The 23,127-nt window shown below is 59.5% G+C and overlaps 1 protein-coding gene across 9 annotated transcripts in view; it reads left to right on the forward strand.

The window, feature by feature from the left end:
• Positions 1-23,127, forward strand: part of DAGLA (diacylglycerol lipase alpha) — a 75,838-nt gene that overhangs the window by 43,497 nt on the left and 9,214 nt on the right. For 4 of the 9 annotated variants that reach the window (XM_043451933.1, XM_043451937.1, XM_043451938.1 and 1 more), the window contains 12 exons: positions 3,779-3,917; positions 4,252-4,463; positions 6,008-6,109; positions 6,962-7,100; positions 10,220-10,307; positions 12,336-12,470; positions 12,996-13,073; positions 14,874-14,998; positions 20,657-20,810; positions 21,306-21,389; positions 21,504-21,581; positions 22,080-22,160. In XM_043451933.1, the coding sequence (XP_043307868.1) occupies positions 3,823-3,917; positions 4,252-4,463; positions 6,008-6,109; positions 6,962-7,100; positions 10,220-10,307; positions 12,336-12,470; positions 12,996-13,073; positions 14,874-14,998; positions 20,657-20,810; positions 21,306-21,389; positions 21,504-21,581; positions 22,080-22,160 (1,371 nt within the window). In that variant the 5' untranslated portion in view covers positions 3,779-3,822. Of the gene's footprint in view, positions 1-158; positions 1,321-1,360; positions 2,681-3,007; positions 3,265-3,778; positions 3,918-4,251; positions 4,464-6,007; positions 6,110-6,961; positions 7,101-10,219; positions 10,308-12,335; positions 12,471-12,995; positions 13,074-14,873; positions 14,999-20,656; positions 20,811-21,305; positions 21,390-21,503; positions 21,582-22,079; positions 22,161-23,127 lie in introns of those variants that run through there. The other 5 variants (XM_043451940.1, XM_043451934.1, XM_043451932.1 and 2 more) reach the window with 5 other exon arrangements.

Below are 23,127 nucleotides of genomic sequence, written 5' to 3' on the forward strand. Positions count from 1 at the left end.
CCGGGACTCTCTGTTGAGCACGGCCAGCCGGGATGGGCAAAAAGGAATCAGCAAGTGTAAGCCAGTATGCCCAGGGTATTGAGATGAGGGGATCCCATAAGGGAGTGGCTTGTTCTGCACGAGAAGGGGGGGGGGAGTGCCGTCAGGGAGGGATTCAAAGAGGGCTGGCTTTTGGTTGGCTTACAAAGATGAGTAGGATTTTGCCTGCCAGAGGAATTAGGATAAACAAAGCACAGATTCCAATGAGGTGTTTTTAAGGGAGCAACAAGTTTGGGGGTTAGGAAAGGAGGGTGAGGGAGTGTGAGGGGGCACTGGAGTGCCTCCCCAGCCAGAAGGCGGCCCTGTGCCTGTCTGTGCCTTGGATCCCTAGGAGTTGGGGAGTGACTTCCTGCTCCAGGACTCAGAGAGGGCAAGGCCCCTGCCCAAGGCTGCACAGCCTGCCTGCCAGCTGCTGCGGCCGTTAGGTGCTGCCTGATAGGCTTGGACTTTATCCTGCAGATCCCTGGAGCCATGGACGATTTTTAAAGTAGGGGTCAGCCTGTGCATTTTTGAAAAACAGTTTTGCATTTTTAGAAAGAGGAACTCGGAGGATGGTTCATACTTAAATCAAAGGCCTGAATCCCCATCAAGGAAACTGGGTTTTGTGAGTGGAGGAAGAAAGGGCCTCAGAGTGCCCCTCGTCATTCCACCCATGTGTGGGGAGCTTCCTGGGCGTTCACACCTGCCTGGGCGGTGGGGGGGATGTCCAGTCAGCAGCATAGGGGGCTCCCAGCAATGCTTCTGTTCTGCACCCCCTGAAGGGGGCACTGCCCCTCCCCTGGAAGTGCCCCTGGTCTGGATGCCCTCCGTCCCATTAAGGCCCCTGTGCCCTGGGGGAGGAGAGCCAGAGGAGATGCTTTGTGGCCTCCCCAGACCAGGAAGTAGCCTCTGCCCTCCCCCATCCTGAGACATTTCCTCCAGATGAAATCACATCCCCAGCAGGGGAACAGGACCCCATTGTGAAGGGCTGGGGTCTCGAGAGAAAGGGCGTCTTTCAGGCCCTTAAAAATAGCAGTCCTGAGATTTATGAATCCGCATGGAGTAGCAGGGTCCATCCTCCCCACCCCCAGCAGCAGCACAGGCCCTGTCCTCACCCCCCCTCACCCCCCATGACCCGGTGGTGACCAGCCGGACAATCCGCCAGCCCAGGCAGGGGAGGGACAGCTCGTCCACCCGGTTCACACGATTTCTCTCTGCTTCGCCCTCCTGAGCTAAAACTGCCGCTGGCTTCGTCCAGTGCTGCCAAGGCCTCTCGTATGGTTCGCACCAGACCCTTAGCAGGTGGGGACCATCGACATTTTACAGATGGGGAAACTGAGGCACAGCTAGTAAGTCATACCATGAGTGGGTGATGGAGCCGGGGTCGGGAGCCAGGCAGCCCTGGACCTGGGATTCTGCAGTGGCGAGCTGGCCCCGGAGGTCGTGGGGTGTGGTCCCCAGACCTGTTACCAGGCACCCCGGCGGGGTCAGCCCGCAGCCACCCTGCCATGTGACCTAGGTGTGACCTAGTCAGTGCCTACGGCGGGGGGGTCAGCTGGGCACTCCTCCCCTCGCCGAGCCAGGGGGGCAGAGGCTGCCACTCTTCGTATCACTACAGGGGTCTTGACAGATCTTCGGCCCCCTCTACACGGGTGCCAGGCTCCCCGCCCACCCACTTCTACCAGAGAGCCGGGAGGGTGGGGCCACGCGTGAGGTTGTTCAGTGATAACGTGTGAGTTGAGGGAGTTTTAGCCATTCTAGACTCTTTAAAAGGTGAAGGGCTGGGAGAGGAGGCGGTTGGGAAGGGTTCACTGGGTGTACCCCTGAAAACGAGACGTCCTGGGCTCCCGGCAGGGCAGCCCGCGCCTGCCAGCCGCTCTGGGACAGCCCTCCCCTTCCTCTGCTGGGGTCTGGCTTGCTGAGAGCGGCTGCTGCACCTGCTGGGACCTCGCAGTGGTTTCACATGTGTATGTGTGTGTGAGGGACCCCCGGGGCCCAGCCCCACGCGGCTCCTCACCCTCCGGGGGCCACCTGGCGTCGAGGAGGGGCTGGCGGCTGCCATCCCAGCTGTTGGCAGCTCCGTCCTCCCCAGCCCGGCCGCCGCCCACGGCGTCCCAGCCCCTCCCACCCCTCCCGCCCGTCCCTTCGAACCGAAGCTGGCGGCGCGGCCAGCCCCTCGTCCCCGACAGGCAACTGGAAGCCCCGGCCTCCCGCGGTCCCAGACCCCCGCCCCCGGACGCCCCGCCACGCAGCGCCGGGCTCTCCATCCTTCTCCCGCTTCCCAGAATCCGCGCTCCGTGCTCGACTCCTCCTTGGAGAGAGTGGGATGATGTCACTTCCTGAGGGTGGGGGGAGGAGTAGGCACGACCCCGGCAGGCTAGCCCGCCCGCCCGCCAGGCCGCCACCTCGCTGAGAGCAGCCTGGCAGCGGCCGGATGAAGCGGCTGCACCCGGGAGAGGGCGACGGAGACCGGCCGGGCCGGATGTGCTGGGCCGGCCACCTGGCCCCACACCCCCCAGCCCACCCTGAGGGCCGTGCCCACCGGCCGGGGAGACTTGGCCACTTGCTGAGTGATGCTGGTCTCCACGGACACTCTTCTTCCCTGGAGCCGTCACCGGGGAGAGGAGGACTTGCCACCCAGCCGGGACCAGGTGCCATGTAAGCCTCTGCCAGCCTGGGAGCAGCGGCCCACCAGCGCCCAGCCTCCTGTCGCTGGGGTTTCTCTGTTGAGTTGAGCGCGGGGCTACCCTGAGCCCCTCCCCCGTGTCTCCCCACCAGCCCCCTGTGGGGAGCCAGTGGCCTGCGCCACTGCCCTGGTTCCTGGGGCTCTTGGGAGGGGAGGACCGGACTCCTGGGCCCTTCTCCCCAAGCTTCCCTGCGGCTAATTTGAATTCAGCTACTTCGGAGAGTTGGGATCCAGGCAGTAGAGACTGCATGGCTCAGGTGGAGCGTGGAGGGTGGAGGGTGGCTGCCAGGAGGATGGGATACCCCCAGGGCTCACCCACTGCCCTTCCGGCAGAGAAGCTGGGCACCCCAGCGACACTCCTGACCGCCCCCCCCGGCCCCCGGTCTCAACCAGGTCCTTCCCTACCAAGGGGCGTCGCTGTGATTGGGGATTCTGTCTGATGGGTGCAAAATCAGGTCATAGAGTGTCCTCCTGGCATTCCAGCAAAGCACGAAACAGACCTCATTCAACAGATATTTACTGAGCACCTACTATGTGCTGAGTGCTCCCATCCTCCATGAGTGAGTGCCAGCCCCACGCGTGCGCTCACCCCCACCTTCCCCAGCGCCTTCAGCCTTCCACCTCCCTGGCTTGGCTGATGCCGGGAGACAGGCTCAGGCTTGGGCTGGGAACCTCCCACCCCACACCAAGGACTGCATGCACTGGATAGGTGGGTGGGGGTCCCCTGATCCCTTGGAGGGGGGCAGGAATAAGCCCAGGTCTTTAGTGGAGCTTAGCAGTTCCTGTTGGGGTAACCCCAGGCTGAGCTGATCTCAAGGGGCCTGTGCCACTCTTGGGGACAGGCAAGTCCTCGGGGGTTAGACTGAAGCCAGTGTCTGGCTACTGCAGTTTTCCACACTGGCTCCAGGGGGATGGACATGGTGGGAGGTGGGTCCTGCCCAGGGACGGGACTGAAGCCCTGGGGATGTCGTACTAGGAGGATGCCCCTGCTGCTGGGCCTGCCTGGCCAGGAGCACAGTGGCCCTGGATGCGACCGCGGCCCGGGCAACCTGGGGGTCATCTGCTCTGTTTCAGGAGGTGAGCACCAGGCCCGCTGAGCCTCCGCAGAGCCGCCAGCCATGCCTGGGATCGTGGTGTTCCGGCGGCGCTGGTCTGTGGGCAGCGATGACCTCGTCCTGCCAGCCATCTTCCTCTTTCTGCTGCATACCACCTGGTGAGCCTCAGGGCCATTCACAGGCCTGGGAGAGGCCTTCTGACCCTCTGTCCTGACCCTGTCCCAGGAGTCAGCGCTGAAACATCCACCCCCTTTAGGGCAATACCCGCGCGGAGCCCAGAGACCCTGCTTGGCCACTCCGGGAGCTGACCTAGCCCTGGGCTCCCTGCTCCCACTGCCCTGTCCCTGGGCGCCTGTGTCCTCAGAGGGCCCTGCTGCCTGGCGGACAGTGGTCCCCTGCCCAGATCACTTAAGCCCTTCCTCCTGGAGTCCAGGCTGGGCGGGGCCGCCTGCCAGGGGCCGCCTAGCCCCTCTAATGTACACATTCCCCCAGGTTTGTGATCCTGTCCGTGGTGCTCTTCGGCCTGGTCTACAACCCGGACGAGGCCTGCTCCCTGAACCTGGTGGACCACGGCCGCGGCTACCTGGGCATTTTACTGAGCTGCATGATCGCCGAGATGGCCATCATCTGGCTGAGCATGCGCGGCGGCATCCTCTACACAGAGCCCCGTGAATCCATGCAGTACGTGCTCTACGTGCGCCTGGGTAAGGGCCACCCGCCGTGGGCGGGGGCTACTCCGGCCCTCCCCACCCCCACCCGCCTCCTGTGCCTAACATTCATTCAGCCAGCACCGAGGGCCAGCAGCGAACAGGCAGACTCCCTGCACCCACTTCTGGACCAGGCATGGGCAGACTGCAGCCTGGGGGCCAAATCCTGCCCGCTGTCTTTTTTTTTTTTTTAAATAAAGTTTTATTGGAACCCAGCCACACTCAACTCATTTAGTACTTACCACCTCTGGCTGCTTCTGCACAACCATGGCAGAGCTGAGTCACTGTGATGGAGAGTATGACCCACAAGGTCTAAAATATTTACTCTCTGGCCCTTTATGGAAAAAGCTTGCCGACCCCTGTTCTGTCTCGGCTGTGTGTGTCTCTTCAGCGGCTTTGTGATCCTTCCCCAAACAGCCCCTCCTCCTCGTCCTGGGGAGGCCCCTCAGGAGCCTAGACCAGCTCCCTGAGGACACACCTGTCTCCTCCTCCTGGACTCGGGTTCAGCCGCCTCCCCCGGTCACTCCTGCTGGACACTCTTGTGCTCCCATGGCCTGAGCTTAGCCCTCTTCCTGTGTTAACTCAGGGAGGAGCCCTTTGTTGGTCTCATTTTGCAGATGAAGAATCTGGGGCCCAGGGAGGTTAATTAGCTCCCTCAAGGTCACACAGCTAACAAGTGTGCAAGTGTCAGAGTTGAGATTTGAACCCAGGTTGTCAGACTCCAAAACCTGGACTCTTGGCTGCCACCAGGGCTGCCTGTGGAGCTGGGGCTTCCAGTGCTGTCCCCGGGGTGGTGGGGGGTGGCGTCCATTCTCCCCCCTGCTCCCCACACCCAACTCCATGTCAGCCCTGGGCTCAGCCCTGGACAGGGCACCTTGAGCAGCTGGTTCGCCCCTTTCCTCTTGTTGCCTCAAGTGCTGGAGGCCGCCTCCCCGGGAACGGCCATTTCCATGAAATGAACACCCTGTCCTCCAGTTCTCACAGCCCTGAACTGTGGACCTCCTCACTCCCATTTTACAGAGGAGGAAGTGGAGGCTCAGAGAGATTAGGTAACTTACCTAAGATACAGTATTAGTTGCTCAGTTGTGTCTGACTCTTTGTGACTCCATGGACTGTAGCCTGCCAGGCTCTTCTGTCCGTGGGATTCTCCAGGCAAGAGTACTGGAGTGGGTTGCCATTTCCTCTTCCAGGGGGTCTTCCCAGCCCAGGGATCAAACCTGGGTCTCCTGCATTGCAGGCAGATTCTTTACCACTGAGCCACCAAGGAAGCCCCACATCTGATCCCAGAGTTCACCGATACAACTCTAATTCCTGAAAGAGCAGGGAAATGCCTCTTCATCATCTGCCTTTGTAGTCACCTTGTCAGGGAAGTGTCAGGGCCGAGGGCACGTGAGCCAGAGCAGGGGATGGGATGGCCACACTCCCCGGGCCTCTGCACCTTGAGGCCTGAGAGCGGGGCAGTGGGTGGTTTGCTGCCGAGGAGCCGGGCCCAGGTTCCAGGGCCTCCCCGTCCTTCAGCCGGGACCCTGCTCTGCTTGCAGCCATCCTGGTGATCGAGTTCATCTATGCCATCGTGGGTATTGTCTGGCTCACCCAGTACTACACCTCCTGCAACGACCTCACTGCCAAGAACGTCACGCTCGGTATGTTGGTCGGGCCTGGGGTAGGAGGGCCGGGCCAGGTTAGAGAGGGCAGTCCTGGGGTGGAGGGGATATAGCATCCTTAACCCTGGGTTGGGGGCTTCCCCGATGGTTCAGTGGTAAAAGAATCCACCTGCCACTGCAGAAGACATGGGTTTGATCCCTGGGTCGGGAAGATCTCTTGGAGCAGGAAATGGCAACCCACTCCATTATTTTTGCCTGGGAAATCCCATGGACAGAGGAGCCTGGCTGTAGTCCATGGGGTCTCAAAGACTCAGACACGACTGAAGTGACTAAACAGCAGCGCATTCCATGAACAGAGGAGCCTGGCGGGCTACAGTCCAAGGGATCTCAAAAGAGTCATGAGTGACTGAGCACTCATGCAACCCTGAGGTGGAGGGGACATAGCCAGCCCTAACTCTAACCCTGGGATCGGGGGTCCAGGGGCCAGGTTAGAGGGCAATAAGCTCAGGCACCTTGAGACGGAAACAGTTTCTGTGAGCTCGGCTGACGGATTGGCTGGGTGAGGCTGTAGCCTTCATCCTGAGGTCTGCTGTCCCCCCACTTGGGGGCCCTGGTCTGGGGGTGCACAGCAGAAGGCACAGAGCTGACCAGGGCTCTGGAAACCCACATAGCCATTTGCTCTGTGCCAAGGATGGGCCTGGCGGGGGGGCGGTGGAGGGTGGTCACAGTTCAGCAGGTAACGGCCATGTAGCTGGAGGTTGGGGCTGGGGTCTTTGGAGTCTGGCTGTCGGGCCCCAGAAGCATTTTGAGGTAGGGAGGCCCCAGTGCCCCTTTCTTTCAGAGAGGTGTCCCCAGTGCCATGCCCCTTGGCTTCCCACCCCTCCTCCACAGGGATGGTCGTCTGCAACTGGGTAGTCATCCTGAGCGTGTGCATCACGGTCCTCTGCGTCTTCGACCCCACGGGCCGCACCTTCGTCAAGCTGAGGGCCACCAAGAGGAGGCAGCGTAACCTGCGGACCTACAACCTGCGGTCAGTGGGCTGGGCGAGAGGGTGGGACTTGCTGACCCCGGGCAGGCAGAGGCCGGCCCCGCACCTCCCTCACTGCATCTCAACCTGTGTGAGTCCCAGGTGCTGGCCCAAGGCTTACCTCAATTTCCTGGTCTGTAAAGTGGGAACGCAATCATTTCTGCCTCATGCAGCTGCCGTGAGGTTTATCAGAGTGATGAACACGGACGCTCACGGGAGCTTCGTGCTCAGATCATCTTCGGGACTGAAAACATGAGAGTAATAGTAGGAAGCACCTGGATAAGCAAGCCCAGAGGTGCACGTATTAACTTACAATAACTCCCCGAGGTCGCTGTTCCTGTCATCCCCATAATACAGATGAGGAAACGGGCACAGAGAGGTTATGTGACTTGCCTGAGGTTGCACAGCTGGCGAACAGTGGGGCTGGGATCAAGCTCAGACAGTCTGGCCTTAGAGCCCTGACTCTTAACCACTAGGCGAGGCTGCCTCTAGGATTAAGGGGGCTAGAGGAGGTTAACCAAGGCAAAAGGCTTCTTGCAGTGGGGGGGATGTTTTGCACAATGTTTTGGAGAAGGAGGGAAGCAGAGAAAATGAGGCAGGGCGTCTGGGATGGTCACAGAGTTCCTGTTTATTGAAAGAAAAAGAGCAGAGGGGCTTTCAGGGTAGGCCACAGTGGCTCCCGTTCATCGAGCTTCTGTCCTGGGTTGGCCCTACACTTCCACAGCAGTCTGTTTCATCCCTTTGCCAACCCTGGTGCGGCTGTGAGACCCATTCTACAGATGAGCGGTCCAAATCCCAGGGAGGGCAGGCCACATGCCCGGGTCAGGTTGGTGGGGGAGTGGAGCTGGCACTCCACCCCCAGCCCAGGGCAGCAGGGTTGGGAGCCCTCACCCAGGGGAGCGGGTTGCCTGGGCCCCCACCCCACCCTCCCATGCCCCTCCGTCCAGCCCCCCGGGCCCTCCACGTCAGCTGGGCCCTGGAGCCAGAGCTACACCCGCGCCTGGACTGGCCACCTCCCAGCCCCAAATGCCAGGTTTGGGAGCCAAGGCCCCAGAGCCTGTTGTTCCTCCCGGCGGCGCAGCTGGCCACCACCACCCGTCCCATTTTGCTCATTCCGAGCACATGCCCCCACCTGACCTGGTTTCTGGACTCCTGGGGCCCTGGGGGAAAAAAAAAATTCCCCTCCCCTACTCTGGATAATTGCCTTTGGGGCCCAGGGCAGCCAATGCCTTTACAGTGGGGGTGGGGGGGAGGGGGTGTTGGTGGTGGCTGTCATCTGAATTAGTAAGTCTTCCGGGCCCTGTTTGGGTTGTAAGAGGTCTCAGGCTCCTAGACCCCCACCTGTTGTGGTTTCTCCATCTCTCAGATGGGCTGGAGGGGGCAGCCCAGTCCACGACTGCGTTACTGTGACCACCTCTCCGGCTCTTCCCCCGGCCCCCTCACTCTGCTCTTAGACCAACAGAAGTTTTTCTTAACAAGGACATTTTTCAAGCCTGCTGACCCTTCATCCGCTTCCAGGTTTGGTTTTGTGCACAAGTCGTGCTGCTCCCACACCGATGGTTTATTTTAGTTTCCGGGAGTTAGGTTGCTGCTCAAGTCTTGGGCCCTTTCTTCTTCCGGTGAAATCTGGTAGGATTTGAGATGGGTTCTTCCCACCACTGCTCCTTGGGAGCCTGACCTTGGATCTCTGCAAGAGTGTCTGCCCTCCCTTCACTTTAGTGAGCCCCAGGGCAGAGGGGTGCAGGTCCATGAACTTTCTGTCCAGACCGAGTGTCTTGGTCTCTGTAGCCCAACGGATGTATTAGGCCAAACTTGTCGTTGGCGCCATCTACCCCCTGGTGGGCATAAAGGGTACTGCAATATAGTATACAAGACTTAATCTGCCAGGGGGAAGGGAGGAAATTGTCTTTGAATGTTTGACCGCCAGTTTGGTTAGAAAGAGTTAAAGAATGTGATGCTCTGGGAACTTAGCTTAGCTGGCATGCTGTCCCTTCATCCAGCCCCCAGTAGGGGGGACATTGGCTTAGGATATGAGGCTGCCCAAGTCCCTTAGGGCTGGCAGGTTCCAGAAACAGCAAGTCCCTTGCCCTGTTTCCTAACCCCGTCTTGTCGCCCTGACGGCGCTGTGGCTTCCCCGTCCTTGTGGCCCATAGCGCTGTGGCACCATGATTGGGAGCAGGAAGCGGCTGTTAGCTGCAGAGAGGAGGCGGAGGCAGCGACCGCCTGGCCTGTCACTCCTGATGGATGCTAAGTGCCTTGCAGGCATCCAGGGTCATTCAGAGCCTGCCCCTCCTGACCACCCAGCACCAGGCTCTGAAAGGGCTGGCGGGGAGGGCGCATGTCACAAAAGCCAGCCAGCCCCTCTTGCTCAGTCTGGAAATTTACATTTTTAATGTTGGATCTGTGATCTTTATGCTCAAAACACACACCGACCTCTGGACACTCAGTGTTGGAACGGTCTCCGTGGATAACCGGCCAATCATTCTCGCTTTGAGTGCAGACCCCTGGGTACCCTGCCTCCCCATCAAAGCAGACATACCCATTGGGGCTGGGGGTGGAGGCAGGGGAAGGGCAGGGGCCCTCTCCCTTGTAAGATAATGGATCCAAGGCACTGCAGCATGCTGAACCTCATTCAGCCCCTTAAGCTTCCCCAAGTACCGAGATGAGAGAAATCCTTTCTGAGAGGGGAACAGGTCTGGCCAGCAGGTCTGCTCCCAACGTGGAACAAATCGGCAGGGAGGCCCAGCACCCTGCCGCCGTCTCCCAGGGCCCTTGGTTAGAGCCTTTGGAGTGGGTTTCAGGGCGGACCCCAGTTCGGGCTCCCAGCTCCGAAGCCCCCCGGGTGTGTTGGTGTCCCTGTACCAGAGGCACAGGCCCTGGCCTTGGCCAGCAGCGCGCCATCGTAGGCCAGCAGGAGCCCCTCAGGGAGAGCCCTGCAGGCTGACAGCTCACTGGCCACCCGGCTTTGACCGGGCCCAGGCCTATTGCCCCCCCAGACCCTCCTGCCGGGGAGCCCTTTGCCGGGGTCCTGGGAACAGGCTGCTCTGTTACTGTAACATCTAGGCCCAGCTCTTCTGGTCCAGCCCTCTGACCTCACACATACCAACTCTCCCCCACTGCAGGCACCGCTTAGAAGAGGGTCAGGCCACCAGCTGGTCACGTCGGCTCAAAGTGTTCCTCTGCTGCACTCGGACGAAGGACTCCCAGTCAGTAAGTACTGGGAAGTCGCCGCCCTGGGGCTCAGGTCCTCCTCTCTGCCGGGTTGGGTGAGGCTGGGCTTTGAGCAGGACCGGAGGTTACAGCCTGCTCCTCAGAGGACCTGTTGTTATTCACCGCCCGACTCCCTCCTTCGTGTGAAACAGCCCTTCCCTTCCTTTGTTAAGCGACAGAAAAATGGGAAGACCTTTTATTTGACCCCCTTGGAACTTAGAGATGAGTCTAGGAGAAGAGGTACTCAAGTATCAGGGTGACCTGAAGACGAAGCAAAGCAAGCAGCATCTCACCAGCCACAAGGGCTTCTCTGGTGGCTCAGTGGTAAAGAATCCGCCTGCCAATGCAAGGGACATGGGTTCGATCCCTGGGTCAGGAAGATCCCCTGGAGGAGGGCATGGCAACCCACTCCAGTGTTCTTGCCTAGAGAATCCCATGGACAGAGGAGCCTGGCGGGCTACAGTCTATGGGGTCACAAAGCAGTCAGACTAAACCACATCCAGCTGCAAGTCCTTCTGTAAGATCAGCAGCCATGTGGTCAGTGCGGCCGTCGCTGTCCTCCGCACCCACTAGGGCGCTGCAGAAGGAAGGTGGGTCAGCAGCGGGTGGCCCCCTGGTGGGGGAGGGGAGGCAGGGCCCTGGGAGCCCTCCGTGGAGCGCCCCCCAGTGGAGCGCCCCCTGCAGTGCTGGCAGGGTCCTTAGGGATCATCTAGCCCCACCCCTCATTTTGCAGATCAGGCAACTGAGGTCCAGAGAGGTGGAGTGACTTGCTCAGCGTCCCACAGCTAGGTAGTGGCAGAGCCAGTGAGGTCAGGAGACCACTCCTGCCCGAGCCAGACAGCAAGTGCCCTCCATGGAAGCCACCGGAAAAGCCTCCAGTGGCTCCTACCCACCCGCAGCCCCTGCTGAACCATAGAGTGAGTAAATCGAGAGTAAGAAAGCCCCGCCCACCCCGGAGGTTCCCTGGTGGGTGGGAAGCACCCCCCACGGGGCTCTCTGGGCCGGGTCTCATCCAGGGCACACCCACCCCTCCTGGCAGGCAGATTGGGGGCTGGTGTTGGACCCTGGGGAAAAGGCTGAAGTCTTTTCTCAAATAAGGCAGGGGGGGATCCCCAGAAGCTGGGTCCCACCAGACACTGATGGTGATCAGGTCAGGTCAGGTCAGGTCCCGCCCAGAGTTTTGATCAGCTCATGCTGTGTTGCTCAAACATTTGCACTGGATGCCAGGATTTAAAAATCGGGGGCGTTTGTGTCGAGTTCAGTATTTCTAGATTCGGCCCTTGCATTAGGCGTTTGAGTTTGCAGCCCTTGATTTTTCTTCTCTCACAAGTGCCAGACGCTCAGGGGCGAAACCCAGCAGGAGAAAGCTGGTTGCCATGAGTCTGTTCCCACCACAGCCTCTCCTGACAGGTTAGGGAAGAGGTTCCAGGCTTCCACTTGTCGGGAGGCAGACAGGCCTCTGCACAGGACTGGCGGGGTTGCCTCTGTCCTCACGACCTCCCCCAAAGCCCCGGCCCCAAGCACGGGTGTCCTGAGGACAGAGTTTGCAGGGCAGCTGGGGGCCAGGGGCCCCGCATCAGACGTCCCTTGTCCAGGCACATGGTGGGGGTCCCTGCGCCTCCAGCTGTGGGCAGGAGGGGGAGGGGGCCTGAGACCCTGGGCTCCAAAGGGCCCTTGGCAGGGCCATTCAGGGTCACAGCTGGAGGGAGGCGGGAAGAAACAGCGTGGAGAAAAGCAGCCAGGAGCTCAGTTTTGGCTCCTCTGCTGGAGAGAAGGGTGGAAGGAGAAACAGGCTGGGCCTGCAGGCCTTGGTTCCTAGTCCTGGAGCAGGAAATGGCTTGGGGGCGTCAGGCCGGTGCCTGAGTGCTGAAGGAGTGCCAAGGACAGGAGGGCTGGGAAGGGGGGGCCAGAGAAGGGTCCCTGCAGAGGGACCCAGAGCGGATGCCCATCCCCGGACATTCACGCCCGGCCTCTGTCCTCTCTCCTGCTCCCTGCCACCGCCCCCCGCCGCCTCCCCGGACCACGTAGGACGCCTACTCGGAAATCGCCTACCTCTTTGCCGAGTTTTTCCGAGACCTGGACATCGTGCCATCGGACATCATCGCCGGCCTGGTGCTGCTCCGGCAGCGGCAGCGGGCCAAGCGCAATGCCGTGCTGGACGAGGTGAGCCCACGCGCGAGTCGCATCCCTACACTGCCCTCTGCCGAGGCCGTCCCTGCCGCCCCCAGGTTCCACGCTCCCCTCCCTTCCCCAGCTCACCCTCAGCCAGCCACCCAGGGCCCCTGCTCGAGCTGCTTCCTTCTGCAGGGCCCAGAGGCTGTCTACACCCATCTACCATCTAATCACAGCGGCCCCACGACCCACCCAGTGCTGCGCTCCAGCCTCCGTGCTTGCCTCATCACCTCCCCCCTGCAACTCGCCAGTCCTAGCTGGGGTCTCGCAACTATGTTTTCTTCTGGCCCTGGGCCGGCTCCCTCCCCTAGCATGGATGCTTTGGGTGGAAGGGAAGCAACTGGATATATGAGGAGACCTCGGATTTGTAAAGCGGCCCGGTCGTGGAAGAGCTAGAAACCACACACCTCTTTGGGTTCTCAGGCCCTTGGGAGGCAGGCAGAGTGCAGAGCCAGGGCCTGGACCCCTTTCTCGGGCTGGGCCCGGGGCAGCCACCCTCACGCGCCTGTCTTGCAGGCCAACAACGATATCCTGGCCTTCCTGTCTGGCATGCCAGTGACCAGAAACACTAAGTACCTCGACCTCAAGAACTCGGTGAGTCAGGACCACCCCCACCGCGTGCCGGGTCCCTCTCTCCCTCTGCTGGGCTGACCCGAGCAGACCACCTGCCCGCGGCCCTTGAGGCACTGGCTGCACCTGCTCTGCTGTGGGTCCCGCCTGGCCCTCCAAGCAGCCCCCTTCCTCCCAAGCACACTCTGACCTGCCTCCCTCCACATTTGTCTGGTTCTGCAGGCCAACCCCCTGAATCGGTTCCACTGAGCTCAGAATGTTTGGCCCTGGCCTCCTGAGATTGTCAAGTACTTCCAGGGGCTGAGCTGCTGTTATTTTTGCCACGGTTGTTATTGTTATAAAAGGCAGCAAGACGTAGCACTTGGTTTCCAAGGGTTGTTTTTTTTTTTTTTTTTTTGAGTAGCAGGAGCTCTTCTCAAGCGCCTTTAGTAGAAACTCTGGCGTTGTGTGTCCCAGTGAAGAGGGGGCTGGTCCTAGGCTAGGGGAGCCCCTCACCCAGGGCTGGAACTGCAGCCAGAGAGCGGGCCCTGCGCTGGGAGCAAACAGGTTTAATGTGCGGCTCCCCACCGGGGTCTGTGACCTTGAGCGAGTCCCTGACCCGGCTGAGCCTATTCCCGCAGCGGAAGCGGTGCTGGGCCTGCCTTCCACCGAGAGCCCTGGTGGGGAGGAGGTGAGTGAACACTGGTGCCCGTAAGGACAGCGTTAGAAAGGATTCGGCCTTCACATCTGACTCACCTGGAAACGCCGGTTCTCCATAGGCACCCCCGCCCAGCTCCCCAAAGCGGGCGGGGGTTGCATCCCTTCTCCAAACAGCCCCTCCGTAGCAGGCCCCCGGCCTGCCAGTCCCCGCCTCCCTCGGGGATGCCCGCCCGGCTCGCTCTCCCCTGCGGAGGGGCGGGGGCGGGGGCGGGGCCGCCGAGCCCCCAGGTGCCAGCGCCCCGCCCTCCAGGCGTGAGCCAGAGGTTAATTACCTCCTTCTGCGCCTTCCTGAAGAGCAGACCCAGCGGCCCGGGACGGTTCCATCCCTCTGGGCCCTGATTAAAGTCCTGCTTATTTCACTTCACGAGATGACTAATCACTGTCTTTAACTTTTACAAGGTGACTAATTCCCTCTAAGTGCAGGAGTCCCCCAGCGCCTGGGGCGCCCAGGACTGGGGAGAAGCGGCTTCCCTGGGACACGTGTGCCTCCTGACGGCCTCCCTGGGCAGTCTGGCTGATAACAGCAGCCACCGGCCTCAGACGCTGGCTTTCAAACCAGCGCCTTTCTCAGAACGATCCCGACTGCCCCAGACGCCCTTGAGTCAAGCCAAGGTCTCCCTGAGTGCAGAGCACGGCTGGGGTGATTGGTCTGGTCCCCAGCATGTCTGCATCTTCAGGGCCGGCCCTGCTGCTTCTGGCCTGGGCATCCTGCTCCAGAGGGGAGCGTCCAGGCCTCTTGGGGTTCAATTGCCCTTCCCGGGGCCTGATGGCCAAGGCGGGTGATTGTGGCTCTCACCTCCCCCTCTCCCCTTCTTGGGAAACCGGCAAGGAAATTGATCCAGTGCTCTGAGTGTTTTTCTGTCCCCAAATCATTAATTCTGAGATTGGAGCAACAGGACAGGTCTCGGGAGGTTTCGTGCCCTGGTTGCATGCAGATAATTAGGGAAATGCAATTATCATCTGGAGGCGTGTTCCCTCCTCCACGCGGGGTGGGGGTGGCATGGTCTGCTGCCTGTGGGGAGGGCGGCTCCCGCCTCCATTGCCTCCATGGAGGGGAGCCCGTGGGCGCCGAGGCTACAGGCGGGAAGGGCAGGAGGTAACCTTCCTCTGCCGCTTCTCTTCCAGCACGAGATGCTCCGCTATAAGGAGGTCTGCTATTACATGCTGTTTGCCCTGGCTGCCTATGGCTGGCCCATGTACCTGATGCGGAAACCCGCCTGTGGCCTCTGCCAGCTGGCCCGGTCCTGCTCGTGAGTACCCTGGCCTTTCCCCAATCCCTGCCAGTGGCGAGTGCAGAAGGGCTGAGGTCACAATGCCGGGCCAGCCCATGGTGGGGCCGGGTCTCCCTAAATGAACTGGACCTGCTACCGTGCCCCCTGCGGCCCACACCGCTGCACTTCTGCACCATCTCTGGGCCAGAACCTTTCTGGTTCTGCGTTATCATGGCTGGGGTTTTGGAATCACACTTTGTGGGTTTGAACCCATACTTTGTCATTTTCAGAGTCAGGCAAGTCAGCATACCTCTGCAAGCCTCAGTTTCCATCTGTGAAATGGGGATGGTAATACATACCTCCCAGAGCTGTTCTGAGAGGCTGAAATGAACCCAGCATCTGGCTGGCTTACCGCTTCCTTCCCCCCACCCCCCATCTCCCTCCCCGCCCCTCTCGACCACTCCCCTCTGCCCACATCCTCCCTTCTTCTGACTCCCCTCCTACTCCCCTCCTGTGCTCTGCCTTTCTGGAAGAAAGGCCTTTCTGGGTAGAGGCCCAATCCCAAGAAGCGTCTGGAAAGGCAGCAAGAAGGCCCTTTGTGAACGGCTCCAATCCTCTTCACAAGGAGTTGGCAAGACCTCAGCTGGGTGCCGCCCTTGGCCAACTGCGGGGGGTGGCCAGGGTGGACCCTGCTTTCCTAAGTGGGCCAGAGGAGGGCTTGGCTCCGTGAGGGCCCCTCCCCTTCTCTGGCATCTCCACCTTCTGCCCAGGCCTGGCAGAAGGAGGATGGTTGCCCGGGTTCCCTGTTCCGGACAGGCTGGCATGCTGGGCGGGCAGCTTCTGTCCACCACACCCCTACCCTCGGGGCCCACAGCAGCCACCCCGTCCTTCAGTGTCCTTTCCCCAGAAAGCCGGGGGGCTCTCTGGGTTGTCATCACCATCCCCCAGTTGACTGATAGAGCCGACCAGGGCACCCCACGCCCCTCCCTATCTCTGCCAGCCCACAGACAGCATCCTTGGGAACCCTGCGGCCACTGAGAGGTCCTCGGAATGAGCCCAGCACCAGGAGTTCTGAGACCCGGGCTCCCACAGCCCTGGCAGGGCTTTCTCACTTACTTACTTACACTCCTTACTCACTGGCAGGGCAGGAACGACATTTGCACAGGCAGGGTCTGCCTCTCCTGCCGGCGGGATCTTTCAGAAGCTGGGAGGGAGGCAGTGTCCCTGGCGGTCTGGGCATCTGAGGGGCTCTGCCAACAGGGGCAAGGCTGCATTCGTATCAGCTTCTCAGAGCTGCCAGGAGAGGCAGCAGAAAGACCTCAGACCCGTGAGGGCCCAGCTGGGTCCCTGCCGAGAAGAGCCAGGTGCCTGGAGGGCGGAGGAGAGGCAGGCCCAAAGTCCCAGCCTACAGCCCAGAGAGTCGGGCTCCCTTGTCCGAGCCCAGCCTGTCCACAGCAGGCCAGGTTTCCAGCACAGGCTAGAGGAAGGACTGCCCACCTGCCTCAGGCCCAGGCCTGTCACCTGGAGTTGTTTTCCCGTCCCATGCAGAGCAAGGCAAGCCAGGCCTGCCTATGTGCCCCCCAACCCTGGGGACACCCCATTCAGACCCAGCCCTGCCCTGGACATGTGGTTGGTCTCCTGTGGGCAGGAGAGGCCCTGCCAAAGGCCAAGCAAATGCTCAGGGCTCCCGCAGCCTCTGAGCCCCTCAGCACCCAGCCTCCTCTAGGCGGGAGTGCTGGCCTCAAAGGTGCCATGGCCCTTTCCTCCCAGGCTGCTGGCCCTGCCGCTCTCGTGGTTCCCCAGGCCCCCAGATCACTGACTCGGGGGCTGCCATCTCCCTGGTGCCAGGCTCTTTGTGCATTTTGGGCCTTTGATCTCACCCCAGCCTTGTGAAGTAGCTCTTGGCATCTGCCCCACCCCGCCAGGCCATCGCAGTCAGGAAGGGCCACTGGAGCGAGGATTCCAGCCTGGGCCTCTGTCTCCCCAGGCCTCACTGTGGCAGTCACAGCCTCAGTGCTGGAGGGCCAGGCTGAGGTTGGAGAGGAGTGCTAGCTGCCTGAAAACGAGAGCCTGGCCCACAGACCCAGAGCTGTGTCCATTTGGACCAGTAGTGGCAGGGGAGGGAGTAGGGGTCTCCCGGAGTAAATGGAAGTGGTCGCCCACCCCAGACCCATGGCTTTCAAGACGTGGCTTGACCCTGGGTTTTCCTGCGGAGGCCTCTTTCCATTGGGAGGTCTGCATCAGTCCCCCAGGGGCTGCTGCAGTGAAGACAGACCTCTCCACATCACCTAAATCTAGGATTCTTAGTAAAATCTTAGCCATCAAATCAGGAAAGCAGATGGTGACCGCAGCCATGAAATAAAAAAATGTTTGCTCCTTGGAAGAAAAGCTATGACAAACCTAGACAGCCTATTAAAAAGTAGAGACATTACTGTGCCAACAAAGGTCCGTCTAGTCAAAGCTATGGTTTTTCCAGTAGTCATGTATGGATGTGAGCGTTGGACCATAAAAAAGGCTGAGCGCTGAAGAATTGATGCTTTTGAACTGTGGTGTTGGAGAAGACTCTTGAGAGTTCCTTGGACTGCACGGAGATCAAACCAGTCAATCCTAAAGGAAATTAGTCCTGAATACTCATTGGAAGGACTGATGCTGGATCTCCAATACTTTGCCCACCTGATACAAAGAGCCAACTCATTAGAAAGACGTTGATGCTGGGCAGGATTGAAGGCAGCAGAAGTGGATGACAGAGGATGAGATGGTTGGGTGGCATCACTGACTCGATGAACATGAGTTTGAGCAAGCTCCAGGAGATGGCGAAGGACAGGGAAGCCTGGCGTGCTGCAGTCCATGGGGTCGCAAAGAGTCAGACACAACTAACTGAGCGACTGAATAGCAACAGGAATGCAGGCAGATTTGGGTCACATGCTTTCTGGTTCCCTGAGCCCCATATGTTGGGTGCTAGCTCCCTCTGGTGGCCCAAGGAGTAACTGCACCCAAGATGGGTGCCCTGCTCAGCAGTTCGCCCATTCATTTTTGGGGGAGCCTACTGTGTGGTGGAGAAGGAAATGGCAACCCACTCCAGTACTCTTGCCTGGAGAATCCCAGGGATGGCGGAGCCTGGTGGGCTGCCGTCCCTGGGGTTGCACAGAGTCGGACACAACTGAAGCGACTTAGCAGCTTAGCAGCAACTGTGTTGTGGGCAATACCAAAGAATGTTCAAACTACCCCACTATTGCACTTATTTCACATGCTAGCAAGGTAATACTCAAAATCGTTCAAACTATGCTTCAACAGTGTGTAAACTGAGAACTTCCAGATGTACAAGCTGGATTTAGAAAAGGCAGAGGAACCAGAGATCAAATTGCCAACATCTTCTGGATCATAGAAAAAGCAAGAGAATTCCAAAAAATCTGCTTCATTGACTACACTAAAGCCTTTGATTATGTGGATCACAACAAACTGTGGAAAATTCTTCAAGAGATGGGAATACCAGACCACCTTACTTGCCTCTTAAGAAACCTGTATGCAGGTCAAGAAGCAACAGGGGAAAATGGAAATAGAGACAGACTTTATTTCCTTCAGCTCCAGAATCACTCCTGACTGTGACTACAGCCATGAAATTAAAAGGCACTTGATCCTTAGAAAAAAAGCTATACAAACTTAGACAAGGTATTACAAAGCAGAGACATCACTTTGCCAACAAAGGTCCATAGCTTTGACTATGGTTTTTCCAGTAGTCATGTATGGATGTGAGAGTTCGACCATAAAGAAGGCTGAGTGCCCGAAGAACTGATGCTTTTGAACTGTGGTGTTGGAGAAGACTCTTGAGAGTCCCATGGACTGCAAGGAGATCAAACCAGTCACTCCTAAAGGAAATCAGCTCTGTATATTCATTGGAAAGACTGCTGCTGAAGCTGAAGCTCCAATACTTTGGCCACCTGGTGTGAAGAGCTGACTCATTGGAAAACACGCTGATACTAGGAAAGACTGAGGAGGGTAGGAGGGGAAAGGGGCAACAGAGGATGAGATGGTTGGATGGTATCATCGACTCAAATGGACATGAGTTTGAGCAAATTCCGAGAGATTGTAAAGGACAGGGAAGCCTGGCGTGCTGTAGTTCATGGACTCGAAAAGAGTCAGACACGACTGAACGACTGAGCAACAACTGTGTTTTTGGTGCTGGGGATGCCCAGACAAGGAAATGCAGCGCTTTGGAACACAGGAGTATTTTGGAGAAAATTGAGCTGACTGTGTGGTCAAACTGGGGAACACCGGGCAAGGAGTAGCTGTCATATGAGATGGCCCCAGGCAGATCTCACAGCAGTATAAACTTTGCACAGAGGCCTCAAGAAGTGAGGGATCCGGCCACACAGTATCCAGGAGGAGAGTGTTCCAGGCAGAGGGAACCGCAGTGCAGAGATGCTGAGGACGGAATGTATCACCAGTGCATCGGAGAGGAGTGGGAGGCAACAGGCCAGAGAATGGGGCCAGATGGAGCTGGGCCCTCAGCGCTTGCTCGGACTCTGGCCTTTACCCTGGGCAGGAAGGGCAGCATTGGAAGATGTTGAGTGCAGTGATGTGGCTCATCTTATATCTTTTTAAAAAAATTACTTTATTTATTTATTTGTTTTTGGCTGTGCTGGGTCTTAATTGCTGCACGGGCTTTTCTGTAGCCGTGGAGAGTGGGGGCTACTCTTCCTTGCCATGTGCAAGCTTCTCACTGCAGTGGCTTCTCTTGTTGCGGAGCGTGGGCTCGATGGTTGCAATTCCCAGGCTCTAGAGCACAGGCTTAATAGTTGCGGCTCATGCATGGGCCTAGCTGGTCCAACACATGTGGGATCTTCCCAGACCAGGGATCGAACCCATGTCTCCCGCATTGGCAGGCAGATTCTTTACCACTGAGCCACCAGGGACGCCGCCTCATCTTTTATCATAGAAGGTCACTCTGGCTGAGAACGTAAGGGGCGGCTGTGAGTGAGGAGGACCAGTTGGGAGCCCCTGTGACACTCTGAGGCAGGGAGGCAGGGATAAGGTGGCTTGGAGCGGGACAGGGGGGTGGGGAGAGGTGAGGGAAAGCATTTGGCATCTGGATGTGAATTTGAAGGCACAGCTAATGGATGTGCTGACCGACAATATGGGATATGAGGTGGGTTGAGGACCCAGTGGTTCTAAGCATGGGCTGAATGCTCAGGGGCAGGTGTGGGGGACTGTTGAAGCAAGGGGGCTAGGTAGGCCCTTGGGATCTGGAGCTGAGGGGACTGCAATCCTGGGGGATATCTGGGAGGAGGGTTTTCATGGGTGGTTGAATGTGAGCAGGGTCTGGGGGGCTCTTTGGCATTCAGGTGGTATTTAAAGCCCAAGACTGGGTAAGGCCCTGGGAGCTCCTGTCATTAGAAAGAAGAGGAGGTCCAGGGCTGACCTCTGGTCTCAGTGAGAAGACACGGACAAGAAGAAGCACTCCAGGAGAGGGCTCCCTCTGCCAGATGGAGAGAGGGAAGCGGGGCGGGAGAGACCCCCTGGGTCACGTGTTGTCAAGAGGCTGAATAAGGCGAGGCCTGGGGAACGGACTGGAGAGCTTTGCAAGGGAGGCTTTCAGAGAGGGCGTGGGGCTGGCTGCAAGAACAGATTCCCGAGAGGATGGGGAAGACTGTGGCTCCATCGGGGTTCCGGGCTCTGAGCTCTCTGCCCCCCGCCCAGGTGCTGCTTATGTCCTGCCCGGCCCCGGTTCGCCCCCGGAGTCACCATCGAGGAAGACAACTGCTGCGGCTGCAACGCCATCGCCATTCGACGCCACTTCCTGGACGAGAACATGACCGCGGTGGACATCGTCTACACCTCCTGCCACGATGCGGTGAGGGTCCCGGCGGGCTGGTGCGCAGCCTCCCCGCAGCCTGGGTCCTGCGCAGGGGCAGGAGCCCTTGGCCTGGCTGGCGTGGCTCCCCTAGGTGGGCGAGCCAGAGCCGGGCTGCCTCCTTCTCCCCACATCCTGGCCTGGGCCCACTCTGGGGCTTGGACGTGGACCCCAGCCCTGCACCTGCTGTTGCGGCTTCCTGGCTCCAGCCTTGCGGGGAAGGAGTTGAGGGACACAGAGAGGCACTCGGGAGGGGAGAGGGCAGCCCCTCGACCAGGCAGGCAGGACCTGGTACTCAGGGCGCCCGAGTCAGCAGAGGTGGGAGGGCAGGGCAGGCTGGGTGCTGGGCTGGGAGGGACCTACTGTGACCCTTGCCGGCCTCAGGGGCCAGTGGAGCCAGACTCCTGGGCCCTGAAGGAAACCTGCTTCCGTCACTTCCCCACATCTGGCCCCAGCCCAGGGGCCACTGAGGCTCACGAGCTGCCCTTCTCCCAGGTCTATGAAACCCCCTTCTACGTGGCAGTGGACCACGACAAGAAGAAGGTGGTGATCAGTATCCGGGGAACGCTGTCCCCCAAGGTACGCCGCCCAGTGACCCCGCCCGCCCCCCGGGCCCCCTCACAGCCCCTGGGGGGGGCACCCACCTTCTCCCTGTTCTCAGCCCCACGCCTCACTGTTCTCCCTGCCCCCCAGGACGCCCTGACAGACCTGACCGGTGATGCTGAGCGCCTCCCCGTGGAGGGCCACCACGGCACCTGGCTGGGACATAAGGTACCCCCCTCCTCTCGTGGGCCCCCAGTGGCCCCCAGGCTTCTCCTCTCTGCTGCCAGCAGGCAGGCCTGGCCCGCGGTTGGGGCGGGGGCTCCTCCGGAGTCGCTCCTCTCACCAAGAGAGATGGTCAGAGCGGTGTGGATCAGTCTGGAAGGTCCACTGCCCCCCACCGGCCGGGAACCCCACAGCCCTGTGCAGCCCAGACCCTGTCCCACAAGAGAGAGCTCAAGGAGGCAATGGAGAAGGGATCTCACTGGTTCCTCTTAGACCCACAATCCCTCTGAGCCTCAGTCTTCTCATCTGTGAAATGGAAATAATGTGATCAAGTGTCCACCAGCCCACCCCCCATCCCCCCCACCGCCAGGTTGTCCTGAGGACCCAAGGGGGACGTGGGTGGGACGGGGTTGGTGAGCTTCACATCACTGGCCTCACTGGTCCCCGACAGGCCCCCCTGCCTCCCCATGATAGTGACACCCACCTCTGTTCCTCCTCACCCAGGGGATGGTCCTCTCGGCCGAGTACATCAAGAAGAAGCTGGAGCAGGAGATGGTCCTGTCCCAGGCCTTCGGGCGAGACCTGGTGAGGGGTTTTTCATACTTCAAGCCCTCCCGCAAGGCGACAGGTTGGGAACAGAATGGGTGAATGATGACGCACCCCTGCCCGCCCCCCACAAGCCGGACTCGGACATTCTCCTTTCATCCCAGGCCCCCAGCCCTCTCCTCACTGCTCAGTCCCTCCCGCCCCCTCTGGCCCTTTCTTCTTTTGCACCAGCTCCTCTTGGACATCTCTGCTTGGCCCCACCCGAGTGGTGGGCACCTGCTCGGTGCCGGGCAGCTGAAGCACAAAGGTGGCTCAGGTCCGGAGCTTCTGAGATGCTGAGCAGAAAGAACACAGAACGTGATTGCAGAGCAGATAGAAGGGGTGCTGCTGTGGATGGGGTGATCTGGGCCCGGCCCACTGCCCACCCCTCCCTGTGCAGGCAGGCAGCCAAGAGGCTCCCAACTGCCCTTCCCACAGTCAAGCTGTCCCTGGGCTCAGACCTGGTCCAGCTGTTGGGAGCAGGTCCAGGGATGGGAGCAGGTGACCACATGGTCATAATAGAGCATAATCACCCATATAAAGGTCTGTCCTGGGTGCAGGCTTCTCTGGTGGCTCAGAGGTAAAGGATCTACCTGCCAGTGCAGGAGACCCAGGTTTGATCCCTGGGTCAAGAAGATCCCCTGGAGAAGGAAATGGCTACCCACTCCAGTATTCTTGCCTAGGAAACCCCAGGGATAGAGGAGCCTGGCGGGCTACAGTCCATGGGGTCTCAAAGAGTCAGACATGACTTACTGACTGAACAACAGCAATAATCCCAGGTACAGGCGCATCCTGGAAAATCAGGAAGGGCTTCTCCAAGGAGGTCACCTCTGTGCAAGGTTTTGAAGGATGAGTAGGAGTTTGTTAAATAGTCTCTCTAAGAAGTTGCTCCTTGGGTGTCTAGCTTGGCTCTTCCTCTGCCCAATACAACACAAGACGTGATCCCAGGACTCTGGGGAGCACCCTC

This window comes from Cervus canadensis, chromosome 29, assembly GCF_019320065.1.
Source record: "Cervus canadensis isolate Bull #8, Minnesota chromosome 29, ASM1932006v1, whole genome shotgun sequence".
NCBI lineage: Eukaryota > Metazoa > Chordata > Mammalia > Artiodactyla > Cervidae > Cervus > Cervus canadensis.